This window comes from Scardinius erythrophthalmus, assembly GCF_964197995.2.
Source record: "Scardinius erythrophthalmus genome assembly, chromosome: 10".
NCBI classification, from domain to species: Eukaryota; Metazoa; Chordata; class Actinopteri; order Cypriniformes; family Leuciscidae; genus Scardinius; species Scardinius erythrophthalmus.
In genome coordinates this window covers 10,426,029-10,446,139 of record NC_138230.1, presented here as the reverse complement: position 1 = coordinate 10,446,139, position 20,111 = coordinate 10,426,029, and the positions used below count along the sequence as shown (strand labels likewise).

General features: G+C 41.8%; 1 protein-coding gene across 1 annotated transcript; it reads right to left on the bottom strand.

Annotated features, from left to right (window-relative positions):
- Positions 1–829: 829 nt before the first annotated feature.
- Positions 830–19,658, bottom strand: LOC308697442 (E3 ubiquitin-protein ligase TRIM39-like). The gene is made up of 8 exons (XM_081376677.1): positions 19,609–19,658; positions 11,721–12,292; positions 10,652–10,747; positions 10,105–10,338; positions 9,875–10,013; positions 2,222–2,257; positions 1,183–2,061; positions 830–1,012 (listed from the first exon to the last, which is right to left on the bottom strand). Exons 1-7 carry the CDS (start codon positions 19,622–19,624, stop codon positions 1,514–1,516), a joined length of 1,641 nt encoding a protein of 546 aa, XP_081232803.1. The 5' UTR covers positions 19,625–19,658; the 3' UTR covers positions 830–1,012; positions 1,183–1,513.
- Positions 19,659–20,111: the final 453 nt, after the last annotated feature.

Here is a 20,111-nt window from a genome sequence, read left to right as displayed (position 1 = left end):
GGCGGGACTGACTTGAAGCTCAGGCTCGGCAGGACTGACGTGAAGCTCAGGCTCCGGCTCGGCAGGACTGACGTGAAGCTCTGGCTTGGCAGGACTGACGTGAAGCTCTGGCTCTGGCTCAGCATGACTGACGTGAAGCTCTGGCTCATCAGGCCCAATAAGAGGAGGAAGATCGCTGAAGTCATCAACCTTGAACATAGGCTTGGCGGGCACAACGCTGTCAGTCACAGGCGCGGCGGGCACGACGCATACTGCCTTGGCCTCGGCAGCTCTGGCGTGAAGTGCGGGCTCGGCTGGACTGGCGTAAAATGCAGGCTCGGCTGGACTGATGATGGGGAGTTTTGGGACCACCGGACTCAGGACCACCGGACTCAGGACCACCGGACTCGGGACCACCGGACTCGGGACCACCGGAAACCAGCATGGCTCTGTGCTGGACGGAACCAGTGGCGAATAGGGCCCTGGGCTGGACATCCCCAACCCAGGGTCGAAGAGGGGCCAGAGTGGAGAGTGCTGTCGGGACTCCTCTCGACCACCTCCTCTACTGCGGCCTCCACGGATCCCACGAAATATGACCAACCGGGTCCCCTCATAAGATTGTCCTCTCTCTGGTGGCTGGGGAAGAGACACTGGCAAAAATGCTGCTGGATTCATCATTTGGTCGGTCGTTCTGTTATGATGCAGGAATGAAGCGGAGAGAGAATCCATACGCAAGCACTAAATTTAATAAAACAACAAGGAAAACCAGGGCAAACAATGGAACACAAAACTCAGGACAGAAACATGACAACAGCTACAGCAAACAACGACCGACACCCAACAACTGAAGCACAGAGGTTTAAATACACAGGCAAACAAGCTAAACAAGATAACAAGGGGGTGTGGTTAATCATAAACACCTGGGAGACTAATAAACAAGAAAAACTACAAAGGACTACAAAACATGGCACAAAACAGGAAATAACAAAAGTCCACACAAGACAAGGGGAACACAAGACAGGAATCATGACACCTACAATGTTTTCTTCTTCTCCTTCTTCTTCTCCTTTTTTATTTTTTTGTTGTTACCATGTTCATAATACCATGGTATTTTTTAGGTATACTTTGAAGATCCACAGTGTTGTGTATGGAAATAATCATACAGTTCTATGATATATATTGAGGTATTAACATCTGATTTACCACAGTGATATCTGTGATAGAAATGGTAGAAACAGCTTTGATATACTTTATCAATTTTATCATAGTTTGGTTTATTTTGATCTATATACAAACAAAAATACAGACATTTTCACTTTGTCAGGTTAAGATGAGAGAAAATTATAGCATGAATAATTATGAAAAGTTGAAAATAAAATTGTTAAACAAGCATTATAATTTTTCATTTGCAATTATAGCTAGAATTATAGATTTTAACAATGAAAAACAAATGATAAAAACATAGAAAAGCATGTATAGATTGTTAATTATATAAATAATTTTCATTAAGTATTTAAAAATTTGGGCTGTAAATTCATTTTTTGTGTTTGACAGGTGTGATGATCAGTGGAGTTGAGTTTTTACCTCCATCATTAAGGCACGGGCTAAACAATGGATAGAGTTTCCCAGTGAAAGACTGATCAGTGAAAGAGTAGAGATGAGAGCTGGACTCCACATCATAAAAGGAGACCAGACCCTCCTCATAATCCACAAACACACCGACCCGCTGCGGCTTCACTCTCACACACAGAGAGACAGGTGGATCAGCACCGGCTTTATATTCATTCTCATTCCTCAGAACCACAGTCCAGTATCCATTACTGGGTCTCAGTGTGATCTTTCCCTTCCTGTTAATGGATTCTCTGGCCACTCCTAAATCCCAGTCAGTCTTTCCCTTCACCTGCACCTCAAAATACAATCTCCCTGAGGAGAATTCCTCCTTTCCCAGGACATAAACACATCTATCAAATCTCTCTGGTTTGTCTGGGAGTTTCTGTATAATGTCTCCATGTTTCACTTGTTTTCCATCATCAGACAGGATGAGATTAGGATGAGCTGTATCAGGATCCAGAGTCACATCCACTAAGAAAACAGAGAATATAAATCACAAATTCACAAATATTCACAGATATTTAGTGCTGATGTTTGTAATATGTAATCAGTGTTTAATCATACTGTGGGTCAGTGATGAAGCTGTGAGTATCTGAATGTAATCTAGTGTAGTGCAGACAGCACACTGTACCTGCATACTGCTGTATCCACTTCAGTTCTGTAGAGACTAATGACAATAAAACATCATCAGATCTTTGACATGTTTATGTGTGGAATTATAGACAAGATTTAAGGTTATATTTAAAGAATTATGTACAACATGTTTTGTACAATCATGTTTTATCTGACCAATGTTTCTCTGCTGATATTTAGAGAATCCCTGAACTCCTATTGTGTTTGAGCTCGAAATATTCCTCCTTTTTAGAACATCTTTGGGAATGTTTTGTGAAACATTTTATGAAATTTTTATTTTAGATATTTTTATGCCTAATGTTATTCATCTCAGTTTTGGAGTGGATTAGTGTTGTGGGTAAAGACTGGGACAAGGGTATACCTTTAATTTTGTTTGCTGCTAGAGAAGTACAAGACAGTTTAGGATTTAGTCCTGCTGATCTTGTATTCGGTCATACTGTGAGAGGTCCTTTAAAGATGCCCAAAGAAGATATTTTAGCCCAGGAATCGAGTGCTAAGACATCGGTGCTGGATTATGTATGTAAATTTCAAGGCTTGTGCAATGGCACGGGAATCCTTATTGAATGCTCAAGTGGCAATGACGAGTTTTGACCGTAAAGTTTTGACCGTAAAACGGTTCAACGTTATTTTAAAGAAGTGTAGCAGGAAGGGTTATGACCCCTCCTACATGACGTCACGGCCCCGGATAGTGACGCACCCTAAGGAACCGGTAACCCATGCTCTTATACGCACCGGATGCCAGGCCATTGGCCAAACCTTAAACCATGACAAGTAGGAGGGGTCATAACCCTTCCTGCTACAGAAGGAGATCTGGGGCCTCATTTATAACCGCTGCGTACGCACAAAACAGGCCCTGAAAGAGGCGTACGCCGCTTCCGACGCATAAGTTGTGATTTATAAAAACAAACTTGACGGGAAAATTTGCGCACCTGCACGCAAACTCTGACCCATGCGTACGAACGTTTTGGAGATGGAGCAGTTTGGCCACACCGATGGTGAGCTTGAGTTAAGCGTCTTTTTGTTCACTTTTAGACAGAAAATCTAAAGAAATACAAGATAATACAAATATAATTTCACTCACCAAGCCTGTCACTTGAAGCAAATATCCATCCCATCTTAAATGTCCGCGCCAGCAAGCGCATTGGGCCGTTTAGTGAAACTGACGCAAATAACAGTTTAAATAAATAGAATAATGATTTAAACTATGTTTTACTTCTGATATAAACATTTAGATTAAATATGCCATTCAAATTAATGGAGAACACTTAAACATGAAATCATTACTGAGAAGTTACAACATTTTATATTCAAATTCAATCAATAGATTTGTTGTGGATGCGATGTTTTTGAACACTTTTCCTGTGGTGTGCTGTGCTTTAATGTTTTAACCACAGAGATAATTGCTTATCATGATAATACAAGATTGTCTGAGAAAATAGTTTCGTGCAAATAATGCCCAGGGCCTATTTCCATTAAAAATATAAATCAATTAAAAGTACTATTCGGCCAGTGGAAAAGATGAAATGTATTTTACACTATTTGATTTATGTATTCAAAAACAAGGCAAGGATAGGCAAGTAGGCTACATGATTTTTATTAATGTAATGTGTCTTGTACCGTTAAACGTTATCACGTGGATGAATAATCATATGCAAATGATATGTAGATGAGGATATGCATAGTAAAACTAGGCGTTGTAAGCTCCATGTATGGTTATCAGGGTGGAGAGCATGTGCGCACAATCTTCCGCTGACCGGGATTTATAAAGTGAATTCTGCGCAGGTTCTGGCGTACGAACGGTTTTATAAGTCTGAATGTTTTTTTGCGTACGTCATTTTTGGCTTTCAGGCGCACGTACACTTTTAGTAAGGTTCCTACGCACATTTTTATAAATGAGACCCCAGGTGCTTGTCTTATTGACTGTCATTGGTTCCGTCTTGTCTGCTCGCTTTTCAGGTCCATATGAAGTGATTAAAAATGAAAAAATGAAAAAATTCAAAGACCATCTTTAAGAAAATGAAAGCCCAGCACTGTAAAGCTGTTTGAACTACAGGTCAGAAATTTTCCTCTTAAAAAGAACAAATTTGCATCTTAAATTCATGATGTCTATCGATTTGATTTTCTTCTGCTAAACTGATTTTATCTGACACATAATCACAACATTTAGATGAAACAGCTGAAAAGACCAACAGAAAATGGCAGAAAATGAATGTTTCTTTCTGTTGTTTCTCATCTTAAAGTGTTCACAGATTTACTAAAGCCTCAAGGTTCTGGTTACAGTGATGAAGCTTCTAGTACAAGATGAATTTACTGCATGTTTTCTGAAATTAGAGATGAATATGACCTGCTCTCTTCAAGAAGAACGTTCCGGGTTACTTAACTGTAACCTTGTTCCCTGAGAAAGCGGAACGAGATGCTGCGCTGCTCAGCGCATTGGGAACATCTTTAATCGTGACCAGCTGTGAATATTTTGTGTAACACGTCGATAGAATTGACCCGGAGATAATATAGTCTCGGTCGATGACGTCATCGGCGCGCACCCGCAACACAAGGCTATAAATAGATGAGCCACAGGTGCATCATCAGGATATTTTGTCTGAAAAGCAGTCCTGGGACATCTTCAGCACGGCAAAGTAGCGCAGCATTCCGCTTTCTCAGGGAACAAAGTAACCTGGAATGCTCCCTTTCGAAAGCTACAATTGATGCTGCGCTGCTCAGCGCATTGGGAACGAGAATACCCACGCCGCCGTGCTTGAAATGTCTGGACCCCTACGGTTGTGCAGGTGTGCTCACAAGAACGCAAGAAGGCCTCAGACATTAGCTTGTGACGTTGACTCAAGGACATGAGAGCCCGGAGTGCCATGAACATCCAAACTATAAAATCTTATGAATGTGTGCAGAGAGGACCAACCTGCCGCATCACAAACATGTTGTAAGGGGGCACCCCTTGCCAAAGCACTAGAGGAGGCGAACCCCTTGGTGGAGTGAGCCCTAGGACCTATTGGCAAAGATTGACCGGGCGCCTCATAAGCAAGAGCAATAGCATCCCTGACCCAATGAGACATGGTCTGCTTGGTGGCAGCTGCTCCTTTGTTACTACCCCCATAACAGACGAACAGTTGCTCTGACTTACGCCACTGGCTGGTGCGGTGGATGTAATCCTGAAGATCACGAACTGGACACAGTCTGTGAGATTTCTCCTGCTCCGGCGTTATGAATGGTGGAGGACAGAAGGCCTCAAGAGTGACAGGATGTACAGTCGAAAAAGGAACTTTAGGCAGGTAGTTACATGAGGATGCAAAATTACTTTCACCATTCCTGGGGCAAAGTCTAAGCAGGATGGCGAGATAGACAGAGACTACAAATCCCCAATTCTTTTCAAAGAATTTATTGCCATGAGAAAAACCATTTTTAGAGTCAGAAGTTTATCAGACGCTGATTCTATAGGTTCAAAGGGAGTTTCAACCAGACTCTCGAGAACTATAGCTAAGTCCCATGAAGGGATCTTAGTTCTTACTGGAGGCCTCAGTCGTCTGGCCCCACGAATGAACCGAGAGAGCAGAGGGTGTCTCCCGAGTGGCGCCCCGTCAACCAAGGTGTGGCAAGCCGAAAGAGCGGCCACATAAACCTTAAGAGTGGCAGGGCATGTGCCTGTTGATAATTTCTCTTGCATGAAGTCCAGAACTGAAGCAATCTGGCAGTTGACTGGATCTACATTGTGTACAACACACCACCTCTCAAAAACACCCCATTTACTGGCATAACTTTGTCTAGTGGAGGAAGCCCTAGCACTTAGAATGGTCTCAATAACATCTGGCGAAAGCCCAGTGTTTGTCAATTGGTACCCATCAGGGACCAAACGTGAAGATTCCACAGGTCGGGCCTGGGATGGAATATCGTGCCTTCCGCCTGAGACAGAAGGTCCCTCCTCTCCGGAATCGCCCATGGCGAGCCGTCGAGGAGAGATATTATCTCCGAGAACCACACTCTGTTCAGCCAACATGGCGCTATCAGCAAGAGGCAAGACCCTTTTTGGCGAACTCTGGCTAGAACTCCCGGGAGCAGAGAAACTGGAGGAAACGCATACAGGTGCATTTTGGACCATGTGTGCGCCATCGCATCCAGACCCAGGGGGGCTGGGTGACTCAGAGAGAAGTAGAGGGGACATTGCGCTGTCTGTTGGGAGGCGAAGAGGCCCACCTCCGCTTCATAAAATCTGGTCCAAATCTGTTTCACTACTTCCGGGTGGAGTTTCCATTCCCCTGTCGGTAGTGGCTGTCAGGACAGTAAATCCGCTCCCACATTCAGATGCTCTGGAATGTATACTGCCCTGAGTGACAGGAACTTGCCTCGCTATTCTGTTCAGATTGTGTGAGCGCAGACCTCCCTTGTCCACCCGCAATAGGACATGACAGCCCCTTAGTTGATGGAGAAAATATTTCAGAGCCAGAAATACGGCCATCAGCTCGAGGCAATTGATGTGTCAATCGAGTAGATGACCCTCCCATTCCCCTTGAGCTGGACGGCCATCTAAGACTGCTCCCCAGCCCATCAGGGAGGCATCTGTCGTTAGCAGTCTGCGATGACACGGCGCCCCTAGAGTGGAACCCAAGACGAGGAACCGGGGTCTGAACCACAGAGATAGTATTTGAAGCCCGCGGCGCATCACTTTTATTTGCCTTTGAGAATTGGCCCTTGGATGAAATCCTCTGGCTTTTAGCCACAACTGAAACGGTCTCATTTGAAACAGCCCCAGAGGAATCACCATGGATGCTGAAGCCATGAGACCTAACATTCTTTGGTACTGACGAACAGTGCGATCTTGGCCTAGCCTGACTTTGCTCATGGTCTGCCGAATGGTCTCGATTCGAGCGGGAGAAAGTTGTGCCCGCATCGTGATTGAATCCCGAACGATCCCGAGATAAGTCGTTCTCTGGGCAGGAGGAAGAACACTTTTCTTGGTGTTGAGTCTCAACCCTAGAGAAACTAGATGAGCTAACACGATATCTCTGTGTTGGAGCGCCATCTCTTGCGATTGTGCTAGTATTAACCAATCGTCGATGTAATTCAAAATGCGAATGCCCTGGAGTCGTAATGGAGCCAGTGCTGCATCCATGAATTTTGTGTATGTGCGGGGTGACAAGGCTAGGCCGAATGGAAGAACCCGAAATTGGTATGCTTCGCCCCTGAAAGCGAACATCAGGAATTTCCTGTGTTGTGGCAATATTTCTATGTGAAAATATGTGTCCTTCAGATCGATCGGAGGACCAACGGAACATCTAACATTTCGCTGGAAACCGCTGCCCCCTGAAGCACGAGAGGTGGTGGGGATGGAGAGGTTTTGTGAGGGTAACGGGAAAGGGCGAAAAGATCTTGATTGGGCGCCAGACCATCAGGACTTTCTCTTTTTTATTAATGATAGTCCTGAGGTCTGGCTTGGGAGGTTGCCGAGCTTGACGAGCCTTTCCCCAATCCTTACGAGGGGGAGCACGGTCCGCCACGCTCTGCTTTTTAACCTCCCTCGCTTTTGAAGGACCAGGGTGAGGTTGGGGGGCCGATGGCCCCTCCCCTTGAGTGCAGCGAGGAAGGAATTGAACGAATGCTTCTTCATGGTTTTTTACTTCCTTAAACCTGGTAATGACCGTATTAACCAAGTCACCAAACAGGCCAGATGGAGAGATAGGAGAGTCTAGAAGAAGCAAACGATCTTTCTCTTTTATACCTGTTAAATTAAGCCACAGATGCCTCTCAGTGCTGACTACAGATGCTGATTCGGGCGAGAGATACAGTAGCTCGCGAGCGTCTCTTTAACCCGAGGCATCTCCGAATACCCCCGCAAAATTCGCACCCACGATAGTAGAAAAAGTTGTCGTTGAGGGCACAAAGACCTGAGAAGTATATGGTTTACTCCATGACTTAGACAGCTCATCTTTGAGGTCCTAGAAAAAGGGGAGAGACTGATGTTGTGGTTTCTCCCCCCGCCACCAGACAGAAACCTATCCTCTAGCTTACTACTTTTGGTAGTCTCTTGTTCGAGTGGCCAGTCAAGCTGTAACCTGGCCACCGCGCGAGTAACCACCTCGAGCAATTCCTCGACAGATCTTTTTTCACAAGACGAATGCTCAGAGATGAGCTGCTCGTGGTCCGTAGACCCAAGAGATATATCATCCCCCTCGTAAACCGAAGAAGCACCGGAGCGCGCTTCGAGATCACGAGAAGGGATGCGTGGATCAGGTGACGGAGCAAGCGAAAGGGATGAGTCTCTTGCTCGTCACATAGATTCATGCGCGAGCCCCACGATGGTAATGTCGGTGCGGTCTGGAAATAGTTCAGACGAGAAGGCAGCATCTTCACTGTGAACTAGGGCTGAACGATACATCGAATTTTCATCGTCATCGCGATATGAACTCGCGCGATGAACACATCGCAACAGACAGCCTGACACGATGAATAACACCTGGTTCAGATTACAAGATTTTTGTGTCTGTTACGATAGTCACGGTGTCAGATTACTCTATTTTGACTCCTAAAATCTTGTCGTGTCATGGACAAGAAGCATGTCAGACTACACGTTGCTTTCCGACCAGTCATCGCGTGCCATCACACGCACACATTCACTCGCAAACATTTACTCGCGCACACACACACACACACACACACACACACACACACACACACACACACATACACACACACACACACACACACACACACACTGTCCCTCGCTCACTCACTCGCGCGCGCGCGCGCACGCACACACACACTGTCCCTCGCTCACTCACTCGCGCTAAATAGTAATCCAGGCAGGTAATAAACGTTTGACCTATCACGCAAATAACCTATTAAAGCACTAAGACATGGGAACAGTAGGCTATATTCTATTTTACAATGTCTATAAAAAAAAAAAAAAAAAAAATCAGGAATTGTTGTTAGCTATAGCTAACATTCACATTTGAATATTTATCGCAAGTCATATCGTCATCGCAATATTAAACAATGTTATCGCACATCGCAGCTTTTCCTCATATCGTGCAGCCCTACTGTGAACAGTTCACAATGCTTGCACTCGCCTTTCTCTAAAGCCAGAGCCGCGTGCTCTTCCCCAAAACAAACAAAACAGTAATCGTGTGTGACATGGGACGGGAGCATGGAGGAACACAACGCTTACTATTTTGTTGGCTCATTTCTCCTCTTTTTTTTACTTTTTAAACTCTGTTTGTAACGTGAGAGAAAAAGATTTTGAGAAATGATTTTCTGCACACTGCCTGATGAAAACTAAGTCCTAGCAAAGATCTGAGAACAGATGAGAGATAGAGAGGGTTTTGACACACACATGTGGCTCATCTATTTATAGCCTTGTGTTGCGGGTGCGTGCCGATGACGTCATCGCCCGAGGCTATATTCCCTCTGGGTCAATTCTATCGACGTGTTACACACAGTATTCACAGCTAGTCATGATTGAAGACGTTCCCAATGCGCTAAGCACCACAGCATCGATTGTAGCTTTCGAAAGGGAACTGTGATGATAATGAGAAACAAAAACATGATCACACACTTCTCTTATTTCAGCTTGATCAGACTCATTCTTCATTACTGATATTAAAAGATGATAAATATATGTATCTGTACGGTGTATTTGATATTGCTGTACCAGTTTGCATGAGTTTCTCCTTTAGAGAGTCCTGCAGTTTAGTCAGAGCTCTCCTCAGAGTCTCCAGACTCTCATCAGTCTTCACACTGATCTCAGACCAGTTCCTGGTGTTTCTAGAGCTGCACAGGGATGAGTAAATCTACAGCAGGAGAGAGGAGAAATCCTTCAGCATGGGGAGTGTTATGGTGTCATATACTGCATTATCATTGATCAGAGAGATGTTGACTGACCTGTAGGAGGTGGAGGTGATCTTCAGTGTGTGAGAGCTGCTCCAGCTCAGTGTTTCTCATCTTTAGCTCAGTGATCTCCTGCTCCAGCTCTTCAATGAGCTCTTCCTCCTGTTTCTCTGCTGCTTTCTGCTGCTCCTCCATCATCTCCAGCAGTTCAGTCTGACATCTCTCGATGGAGCGGATGAGATCAGTGAAGAGCTCCACACGGGCTGCTTTCTCCTTCTCTGTGTTTCTCTGCTCAACCACGACAATCAACACATTATTAGTGGCGTTTGTTAAGAGAAGAATCAGTGTTATTGTTTCTCATACTTCAGTGTTTTTAGGCGGTTTTCAAAATCCCTCATTCTGCACCGTTTGCACTGAATGATTCCTCATATCATGTGTCTTGTTGAGCAGAGATGTGTTATTACTTTACTAAGTGATCAGCAAAATCACAGACGTGTCGATATTCAGACCAACAGTGTGACTGTGAAATTGCTTTTATACAGCAATTCAATAAACAACAATAGATATTAAAATGAATTTAATTAAATTATTTTAAACTCACTTTTCTGACTTCTGCTGAGTGTTTGACGTCTTGAATCTTGTTGATTCTGTCCTGGATCTTCTGCTGTGTGTCTCTCTGTGTCTTCATCAGTTGAGTCTATATACAGAGAACAACACACAATGGGCCCTATTTTAACGATCTGAAACGCAAGTGTCAAAGTACAAAGCGCAAGTAACTTTGTGGGCGGGTCTTGCCGCTGTTGCTATTTTCCCGGCGGGATAAATGACTCTTGCGCCAGGCGCAAATCTAAAATGGGTTGGTCTGAAGTAGCTTCATTACTCATAGGTGTGGTTTGGACGTAACGTGAAATAAACCAATCAGAGCGTCATCTCACATTCCCTTTAAGAGCAGACGCGCTTTTTCTAAAGCGGATTCCTATCATAACGGCGGATTTGCCAGGCGCGCGCCAGGAGCGGTTCACAGCCGAGGAGAGCAACGCTCTCGTCAGGGACGTTGGGGATGGAGAAACCCACCTAAATTAACTTCGGTTAAAAAGGCGTATGATAATTTGGGTAAATGTGTAAGCTAGATGTATGCTTTTATAATAAATTGTCTATCTATCTATCTATCTATCTATCTATCTATCTATCTATCGTAATAATGTATGATTTGCAAAAATGAAAACTGCTGCTTCTGTGTAGATGAGAGAATCAAAGTGTATGCGCGTTGTGCACACGCTACATTGATTATGGCCAAGCATGCGCCCTTAAAATAGCATATGAATAACATGCGCAACGCGCCACTGACTTTAAACTAGTTTTTTCTGGTTAGTAGCGCAATTGTTTTCTAAACCTGCAAAATAGCTTGAAGGAACGTTTGCGCCGGAACACGCCTCCTTTTCCCAGGGTGCGCAAGTTCATTCCCTAGTTTAGCGACGTGCTTCTGTGGAGGGAAAAGCGCGCTTTGCGCGGGTGCAAAATAGGAATGATACATGCGTCGGTGTACAAAGTCAATTGCGCTGGGTGCAAGATAGGGCCCAATATGTTTTCATAACTGATTCATTTATATTAAAGAACATGTTTCCTCATGATAAGAGCCATTTAAAATCAGTTTTGTCAGTAACTTTTACCTTCTTTTCTTCACTCTCCTCTTCTAAAGATACAGTGTTGTGGTTCTTGTGGTCAGTCACGTTACACATTGGACACACACATGTCTGATCATCTCTACAGAACAGCTCCAGAGGTCTCTCATGTTTCTGACATATATAGTCCTCCAGATTCCTCACAGGATTGATCAGTTTGTGTTTCTTTAAACCTCCCACTCTCAAATGAGTCTCCAGGTGAGTTTCACAGTAAGAGCTCTGACACACCAGACACGACTTCAGGGCTTTCAGCTTTCTTTCCCCACAGACGTCACACAGAACTTCAGCTTTTTTCAGAACTTCAGGTTTTTTCTCAAGAAATTTCTTTTTATAGTGATTTACAAGCTCTCGCAGTGTGGTGTTAATCTTGAGATCAGGTCTGTGCTTGAATGTTTCTTTACAATATGGACAGTTGCAGGTCTGGCTGTTGTCCCAGCACTTATTCAGACAGGTCTTGCAGAAGTTGTGTCCACATGGAGTGGTGACTGGATCAGTGAACACGTCCAGACATATAGAGCACCGAAGCTCCTCAGTCAGTGGACCGCTGGAGGAAGACATCGCTGGAGAGAGAAATGATGAAGATAAATCACCTGCACAAGTGTAAAGTCAAAATCCTGTGGCCCCTTTTCCACCAAGGCAGAGCTGGTGCTGGTTCGGAGCCAGAGCCTAGTTTCAAATCGGTTCTTTGTTTTTCCACCGCCAAAGCACCAGCTCCGAACCAGTAAAACTGGTTCTTAAGTAGCACCAAATCATTGCAGGGTCTAGAACGGAGCCAAGAAAGAACCGCTTGCGTCAGGGGCTGGGGGCGGGGTTACCGTGACCAACAAGACGAATAGAAACTTGTGACCGCCATTTTTAAATAGCAGCTAGTCGAGCTAATAGCAGCTCGATTATAATATTCCAGTGGCGTAGCCACGGGTGTGCCAGGGTGTGCCGGTGCCACCCACAGTGGCAGCTGGCACACCTAAAAATGGATGCAGAATAAATTTTTATAGTCTCAATAAAAAATGTTTTACTAAACTTGGGCTGTTGTTGTTTATGTAGAATATACTTTTTTTTTAAATCAACCCTTTCACTGCACGCGTAAGTTAAAAATATTTTAACTGACACCTTGTTTCCATGGCGTGATGTCACGTGACACACCGCAGCCACAATAACTAACAGACGTATCGCTATTCGTTTTATTTCGTTTTTCCTTTTTTATTAAAAATATTCACAAACTTGCTTACCATGTCAACTATCTGATATTCCGATTCTTCGTTTAAAAAACTTTATAAATTATCTTGATCTATAACGAGATGAGCGCTGCAGTTCAGAGAGTCCTGTCAGCCGGATTTACAGCACCTGAATTCAGTTTCTCCCGAAATACATGAAAGTAAGTGGCTTATTGACGCTTCCATAGACATCAGTGTGTATTTTACAAACTGCAAATGTATTGTTTTACTAGTACTTATGTGTATTTAAATGTCTGAAACATAAAATAAACATGTGGTTGAAAACACTGCATATTAGTTGTGATATGACAAGCGCTGAGCGCGTCCGTCTCTGGCTCAGCGCCAGCCAACGCGCAAAAGAAGTTTGGTTCAGGTTTGAATCTAGTGCTGCGTTCCAAACCGCATACTTCCCTACTATTTAGTATGGGAAAAAGAGTAGGCGAGCGAAAAAGTATGTACGAATCCAAAAGAGTAGGCGAGAATAACCTGGGTGACGTACGAATTATCGCGAGATTCGGACTTAAGTGCGTTCCAATATCAAAGAGTATAGAAGTAACAAGAGGCGAAACTCAATAGAACGTTCCATTGCAACAAACTCACCCATGCGCAGAGCTGCAGCTCCGCCATCTTGGACTGAACGCAACACCGCTGTCATAGGATTGAACTATACCGGTTCAAATTCAAAAGCGGTTAAATGAACTAAAAAGTAGTTTCTAGTTTTTAATATCTCTAGAGCAGACATCCCATGTCTCCCGGAAGATCCGGGAGTCTCCCGCATATTTATAGCGGCTCCCTGATGCCCGCAAATTAGCTAAAATCACCCGGAATCTAGAGCGAGCGAGCAAGAGCGCGCAGCTCCAAACCGTGTAACGTTAGAGCACACGGCAGAAAGGGTGAGGGAGCGAGATATCAACATATCAACCTAAAATGTGGAACACAACTTGTTCAGATTTTTTGCTTTCATTTTCTTGCAGTTCTAGAGTAAAATATATTTTGTAATATATATATATATATATATATATATATATATATATATATATATATATATATATATATATATATTATATAAAATATAAATAATTATATTTTAAAATTTGTACATTTTAATAAACTCAAACTTATATAATTTTTTTCTGTTTCACTTTCATAATTTATTTCACTTCAACAATAATCTGACAAATTAAAACAAGACCAACCATAGTATTAACGTTACAACCATACTAACGTTACAACCATTTAAGTTTGGATAGTGATTTTCATGTTTAAGCGAAAAAAAGGTGACAGTTAAAGGGTTAATTTAGTGATAACAATGAATTAATAAAGCGGTCATTTGCCAGGTTAGGTGTTCATATATCTCTGAAAGTATGCGATTTAAAAAGCCCATTTCGAGTCTTGACAATTTCGACCAAATACATAACGTTAGCAAACTGTTACTGCGGTTATGGGATAGCTTACATTAACGTTACAGCACCTGTTATCGTTGACGTTAGCTCACTTTAAAGTTAATAAAACCTTTTCTACTTTACCTCTCTGGATCTTTGGGGAATCTATGAAATGCTAGTTGATTGGTTGTACACTGGTAGTTGTTGCAGTTGATGGCAGAACACTGTTTTCTTTGTTTGCAATTATTTTCAGACATAATGTTAATGCTGTACAGTAGTTGTGCTACCAGTAAAGCCGTTGGTTCAGTCCAAAATGGCGGCCGCGCTACCGAAGCGCCACCTAGTGGCTGTTGTCAAAACTGCAACGGAGTTTCGCCTCTTGTTACTTCTATACTCTTTGCCAATATGCCTACTTTCCTACTATATAGTAGGCGAAAACAGTACGTGAAGGAAGCAGTACGTCCGAAACATCAGTATTCATAAAAGAGTAGGCGAGAAGTTCCCGGATGGCTTACTTCTTCCGGCCAGATTTTTGAGTGATCATCCGATGGATACTCTTCTATCCCAGGAGGCCACGCGAGAGGATACGTCATTATCAAACAGCGCAGAGATCGGCGACGCGGGTGCTTTCAAATGTGAGTAAACACAGTTCCTTTTGTTAAAATTGCATGTGTTGAACTACTGTAGAGTAAACTGTTGAATTGTTGAAGGTGTAAAGACGTTACACAGTGTAGTATAGTTGTGATTTTGCTGTAAAAACACGTTTTATTATATACAACGTTAGCTAACAGGGGAGCTAAGGGAGTAAAGACACGTAAGTTACGTCTCTAAAGTGGATTTACATAAACAAACCATACATCAAAGACACTTATTTTAAATGTCTATTTACATCTGACAGGAAAATCTTGAAATATCACAACATGAAATAGACATATATTCCAGGGCTCCCTTGTAAAAGAGATTTGACTATCTCAATGGGACATCACCTGGTAAAATAAAGGATAAAAAAAAAACAAAAAAAAACATCTGAGTGAAATGTGTGCTATTATGTAGAACAAATCTATAAAGTAACTAACGTTAAACATAAGTTATCTATTTTATTTGTCCATTACTGTTGATAAATTGAGGAACATTTATGTTGGATAAAAAGTTAAAACAACCTCAACATGTAAATGTTGTTGAGTTCATAAATCACAGAGGTAACGTGGATCTTGTCTGGATGTTACAGGGTCAGATGAACAGTGTGTTTATCTGGTGGAGAGTTGCTCATGAAGGCTTTGAGTGCATATACTACAGAAATGAATAACAACTATTTAAATCTTAAGTTGTAGTTTATTTTAATTATTGTAATTTCAAACAGAGCTATTACAGCACTTTTCTGATTCTTGATTTCTGTGCATTTGCCGCACAGCTTTTGTGGTGGAGCAGGACCTGCAAGGGAAGATGATGGCGGCATTTGTGGAAAAAAAGCGTTTTTGTCTTCTAAATAATACTGAAATCAAATGACATTGTGTGGTTAAAATTACTGCTTTTGTGTTATGTTTGTGCATTTTGTAGGATCTGAAATGTCAGCGGGCTGGTGTGAGCACTGAGGATGAGGAGCATAGAGCTGAATCCTGGAGATGGTCCCTCCATCACTCCACTTGCCTCAGATTGTGAAGCACAACACGCAATCACGCAACAACCTCCGCTACAAGGGAACGGCTCACCTCTGGCGGTCAGCTGATTCAGCAGAATAAAGCCGCAGAATGGGAACCGCTGTGTTGAGATGGCAGAAGGATGTGGGGTTCAGTGCCTGTAGTCTACATACATACATGATTGTAGTTTGAATAAAGCTTGTTTCATGTGTTGACTTATGCATTTGTTTATTGTGTGATGGTGACTTTCATTCATTCTTTTACTAATTTATTAATATTTCTCATTGTTGTCAGTAAATAAAATATAATTATTTAATTAATGTTTGATTTAATTGTTTGAAAGAAGATGTAGATATGTTCATTATATACACATCTAGAGTGTATTCAATCATGCATAGCTATGTCATATGACATACATTACAATTTGTTTTATTGAATTATATAATTTTCAGTAAAAAGTCATATAATTAAGTATTGATCAGCATTTATCGTTGTTATTATTGTATGTTTTGGGGTGGGATAGAAATGCAATTCATTCTGAGGTAATATTCATTTTTAATATTAATGATACTTAAAATTTTCGAGTATAAAATCAACAGTTTTCCTCCAAAGGCGAATCTTCGCACAGCTGCCCTGTGTGCAGACATTACAAACGCTGAGGAAACCCGTTCTAGGTAGGGCTGTCGAGTTACTGATGTTATGAGATCTGTAAAAAATCTCATTATGTATGCAAACCCAATATATATATATATATATATATAATTGGTTTGCATACATAATATGAGATTTTTTACATAGGAAAAAAGAACCTACAAGGTTGAATATCTTAATATATATTTTCTTAAATAATTCATTAATACATTTAAAAAAAGCATTTTTTTGTTATTTATAGGCCTGAGAGATGAAACGACAGTTAAATTCAACAAGAAAAAGAGGAAAAAATAAAGCAGTTAGCCACTTTTGCTTGTGGATGAAAATATTTGGATATAAAAAATTAACAACATATTCAAGAGATGACAATTTTGGGATTTCGTAATAAAAATAAATAACATCGTTAAGGATAAAACGGTAGTTCACATTAGTAAGGTTAAATAAAATAACTTAAATCAACCCTAAATGTATTCACAAAATAAATGGGCAGCAGTTTCTTCAAAAAGACCACAAAATGAGCAAGTTTAATCAATATCAAGATATTTACAGACAGATGAATTAAATGTGTCGTTCAAATCTTTTAAGTTGTTGCGCGTGTGATAACGCGTCGTAGGTCACATGATAACGTCCACATGGCAGATGTCCGGTTCGCATTCATACTCAACGAGATTTGGCTATAAAGTACCTACTCTTTTAGCGCTCGTTAAGTAAGTACTCATTGAAATTGAGTACCTACTCATTGAGTATGCGGTTTGGAACGCAGCCATAGCAGAGCCCGTCTACGGAGAGCCTTGGCACTCCCTATTCAGCCCCATTGTATTGATTTTGGTTGCAGTTCCATTAGAATTCCACTGGGGGTGATCGCGAGCGAGTGCAGACTGAATGGGAGTCAATGGGGCTAAACGGCTAAATGTGTCTCTTTCACCCAAATGCCGTTGAGAAATCTCAGATTTTATTGTAGGTTTTGCAAGTTCAACATGGGTTATAGGTCGAAAGTTGAATGAACGAGTACTTATTTCTTTTCTATTTCTTACAGGTTGAGTTGTTGTTGCCCAGAACACGCTAGCATTCTGCTAATGACGTCAGCATTCTGACGTCATTGACATTTTAAAAGACTTTTTAAACCAAATAAGTGACTCTAAAAAATCTAACACCCAGCAATGTGTAATTTCTTTGCATCTCCTTTCGAATACAACATTCAAATTACTAGACAAAAAATTATATCCTGAGAAAAGTGGGTTTTGAGGGTTTTTCGCCATAGACCTCCATTCATTCTGCACTCGCTCGCGAGCGCCCCCGCATGGACAGAGACGTGTTACTGCAACCAATCCAGAACCCGGAAGTAAGCAGAGAGTGCCAATTCTCTTCCTATTAGACATTCTCTGGCCATAGTTTGAATCTGGCAGTTCTGTGACGTCACTGAACATTCTAAATCATACTCAGGGACAGGGGCACAGCAAATGGTGCCATAACGCTGGTGTCCGGGACACGTGACGTGCGTGTGTTTTTTTTTTTTAAAGGACAAGTGAAAGAGAATTGTAATTGCCCAAACCGAATAAATGCCCTGATTAAAACAATTTTCTATATCAAAAAAATAAAATAAGAAATAACGTAGCCTACTCGATTACTAACGTAACCTCAGTTCCCTGAGTAGGGAAATAGTATAGAGAGTAAAAATTAGGGAAAGAAATGTCCTTTATAAAGCTAAAAAAAAAATATTCTGATCAAAATTAAATTGTCAATGTTTCATTACATCACTGTTGGAAAACACTCTTATCAGATTCTGATAAGAGTGTTTTCCAACAGTGATGTAATGAAACATTGACAATTTAATTTTGAAGGGAGTAAAGCCTCTGTTTTGGCTGGAAATGTAATTTTGACAAAAGAAGAACTTTTATTTTAAGTAAATCTTAATTTTAAATCAGCCTACTTCAGTGTGATATTTTATCATATTATCATGCTTAATCAGATGCAGATATCTAAATCAGAGAATATCATAGGTTCAGGAGGTTGGCGGGTGGATTATTTATTTTTAACAGCAGATTCGGGTGACTCCAAGTGCACCAGATTAATGAATTTATCTTTAAAATGTACAAAATTTTCTTTCCGGGGGGGCATGCCCCCGGACCCCCCTAGAGGTACCGAGCTCAACCCACAAAATAAACAGACCCCCCCCCCCAAGAGCTTTGACAGAATGCGAACACTATAAACGACAGAGAATTTTTTCAGCCGCTATGTTATGACTGACTTATTGGTGATCCTGAGTGTAATGTATAGTTATATTTGATATAGTTGTATGGTTATGTGGGGAATGGTTATGTGGTTATGGTTAATACTTTTGCACAGTAATCTGACAATAAATGTGGCACACCCAGATTTTCAGATGCACACCCAGAGTCTCTTTTCTGGCTACGCTACTGTAATATTCGTCTATGTAAGTTACGGCGAGCTGCACGAACGCGTTGGATTCCGATGTATTTTTGCAAACCCATGAGCATCCATAGTATTGCAACGTCCGTTATTGTTGATGGCTTGTTCGAGATGCATCGGAGCGGCAAGGACCGATCGGAGCTGCGGGAGTGTTTGGAGAGCATACGACTCCTTGTGCTTTTAGATCGCTATCGCAGTGCTTTGATGTCATGCGGCGATCGATCTGCGAGAAGCCGATGCATCTCGAACAAGCCTGCCGTGTTTGTGTTTGGCGCTACCGCACTAGCGGTTGCTGGGCAACATGAGACGTATACAGTGACGTAAGATCTGGCTCTGTTGTGGCTCTCTAGCCGGTGGAAAGGCAAACCGGTTCTTAGTAAGCTCGTCAGTCGAACCAACTCTGAACCAGCTCTGGCTCTGGCTCTGAACCAGCACCCGGTTCTTGTTGGTGGAAAAGGGGTAGTTGAGAGAATGTCCAGAATGCACTGAGCTTAATTCTAACCAATGCGTGGCTATTTTCAAGATAAAACATGAGATAGATTTGAGTGGGTTATTGACTCACATGGAGGAAAACTCATACTCCCTCTCCTTTCTTGTTTTTTTGTTGATGGTGGGAAAGATTCTGCCATTGTTCTTCACCTCTTTATGCCCTTTTAAGGCAAAAGAAAAAAACAACAACAACAGAATAATCATAAATAATATAAAAGAAATAATGTTTACATTAAAGGACCAGTACCTTTCCCTTTCCCCCAAAATTAACATATATTTTGTATGGCCAAGAGACATTTAATTTTGATTTATGGGATTTACAGTGAGTGTATTCATAAAAACAGTGAGTGTATTCACAAAAAACTGAACATTTGCTGTTTATATTAAATACAAACAACAAACTTCTTTTAAAAATATTTTCCGACAAAATGTCTTCCCACAAAATAAACGTATAAGCGTAAACGTGATGTAAGTATTATTTCATCTTGTCAAGTGTGTCTGCATTCCGTCACTTTCTTCACTCTTCATAAGGTGTTTGACACATTTGTGCACAAAACTTTGTAGCTTTTTTTCTGG

Coding starts and splice junctions, on each gene's coding strand:
- LOC308697442 (XM_081376677.1), bottom strand. Junction 10,748..11,720: donor AGGAGAGTGAAGAAAAGAAG/GTAAAAGTTACT, acceptor CTCTGTATATAG/ACTCAACTGATGAAGACACA. Junction 2,258..9,874: donor GGAGAAACTCATGCAAACTG/GTACAGCAATAT, acceptor TATTGTCATTAG/TCTCTACAGAACTGAAGTGG.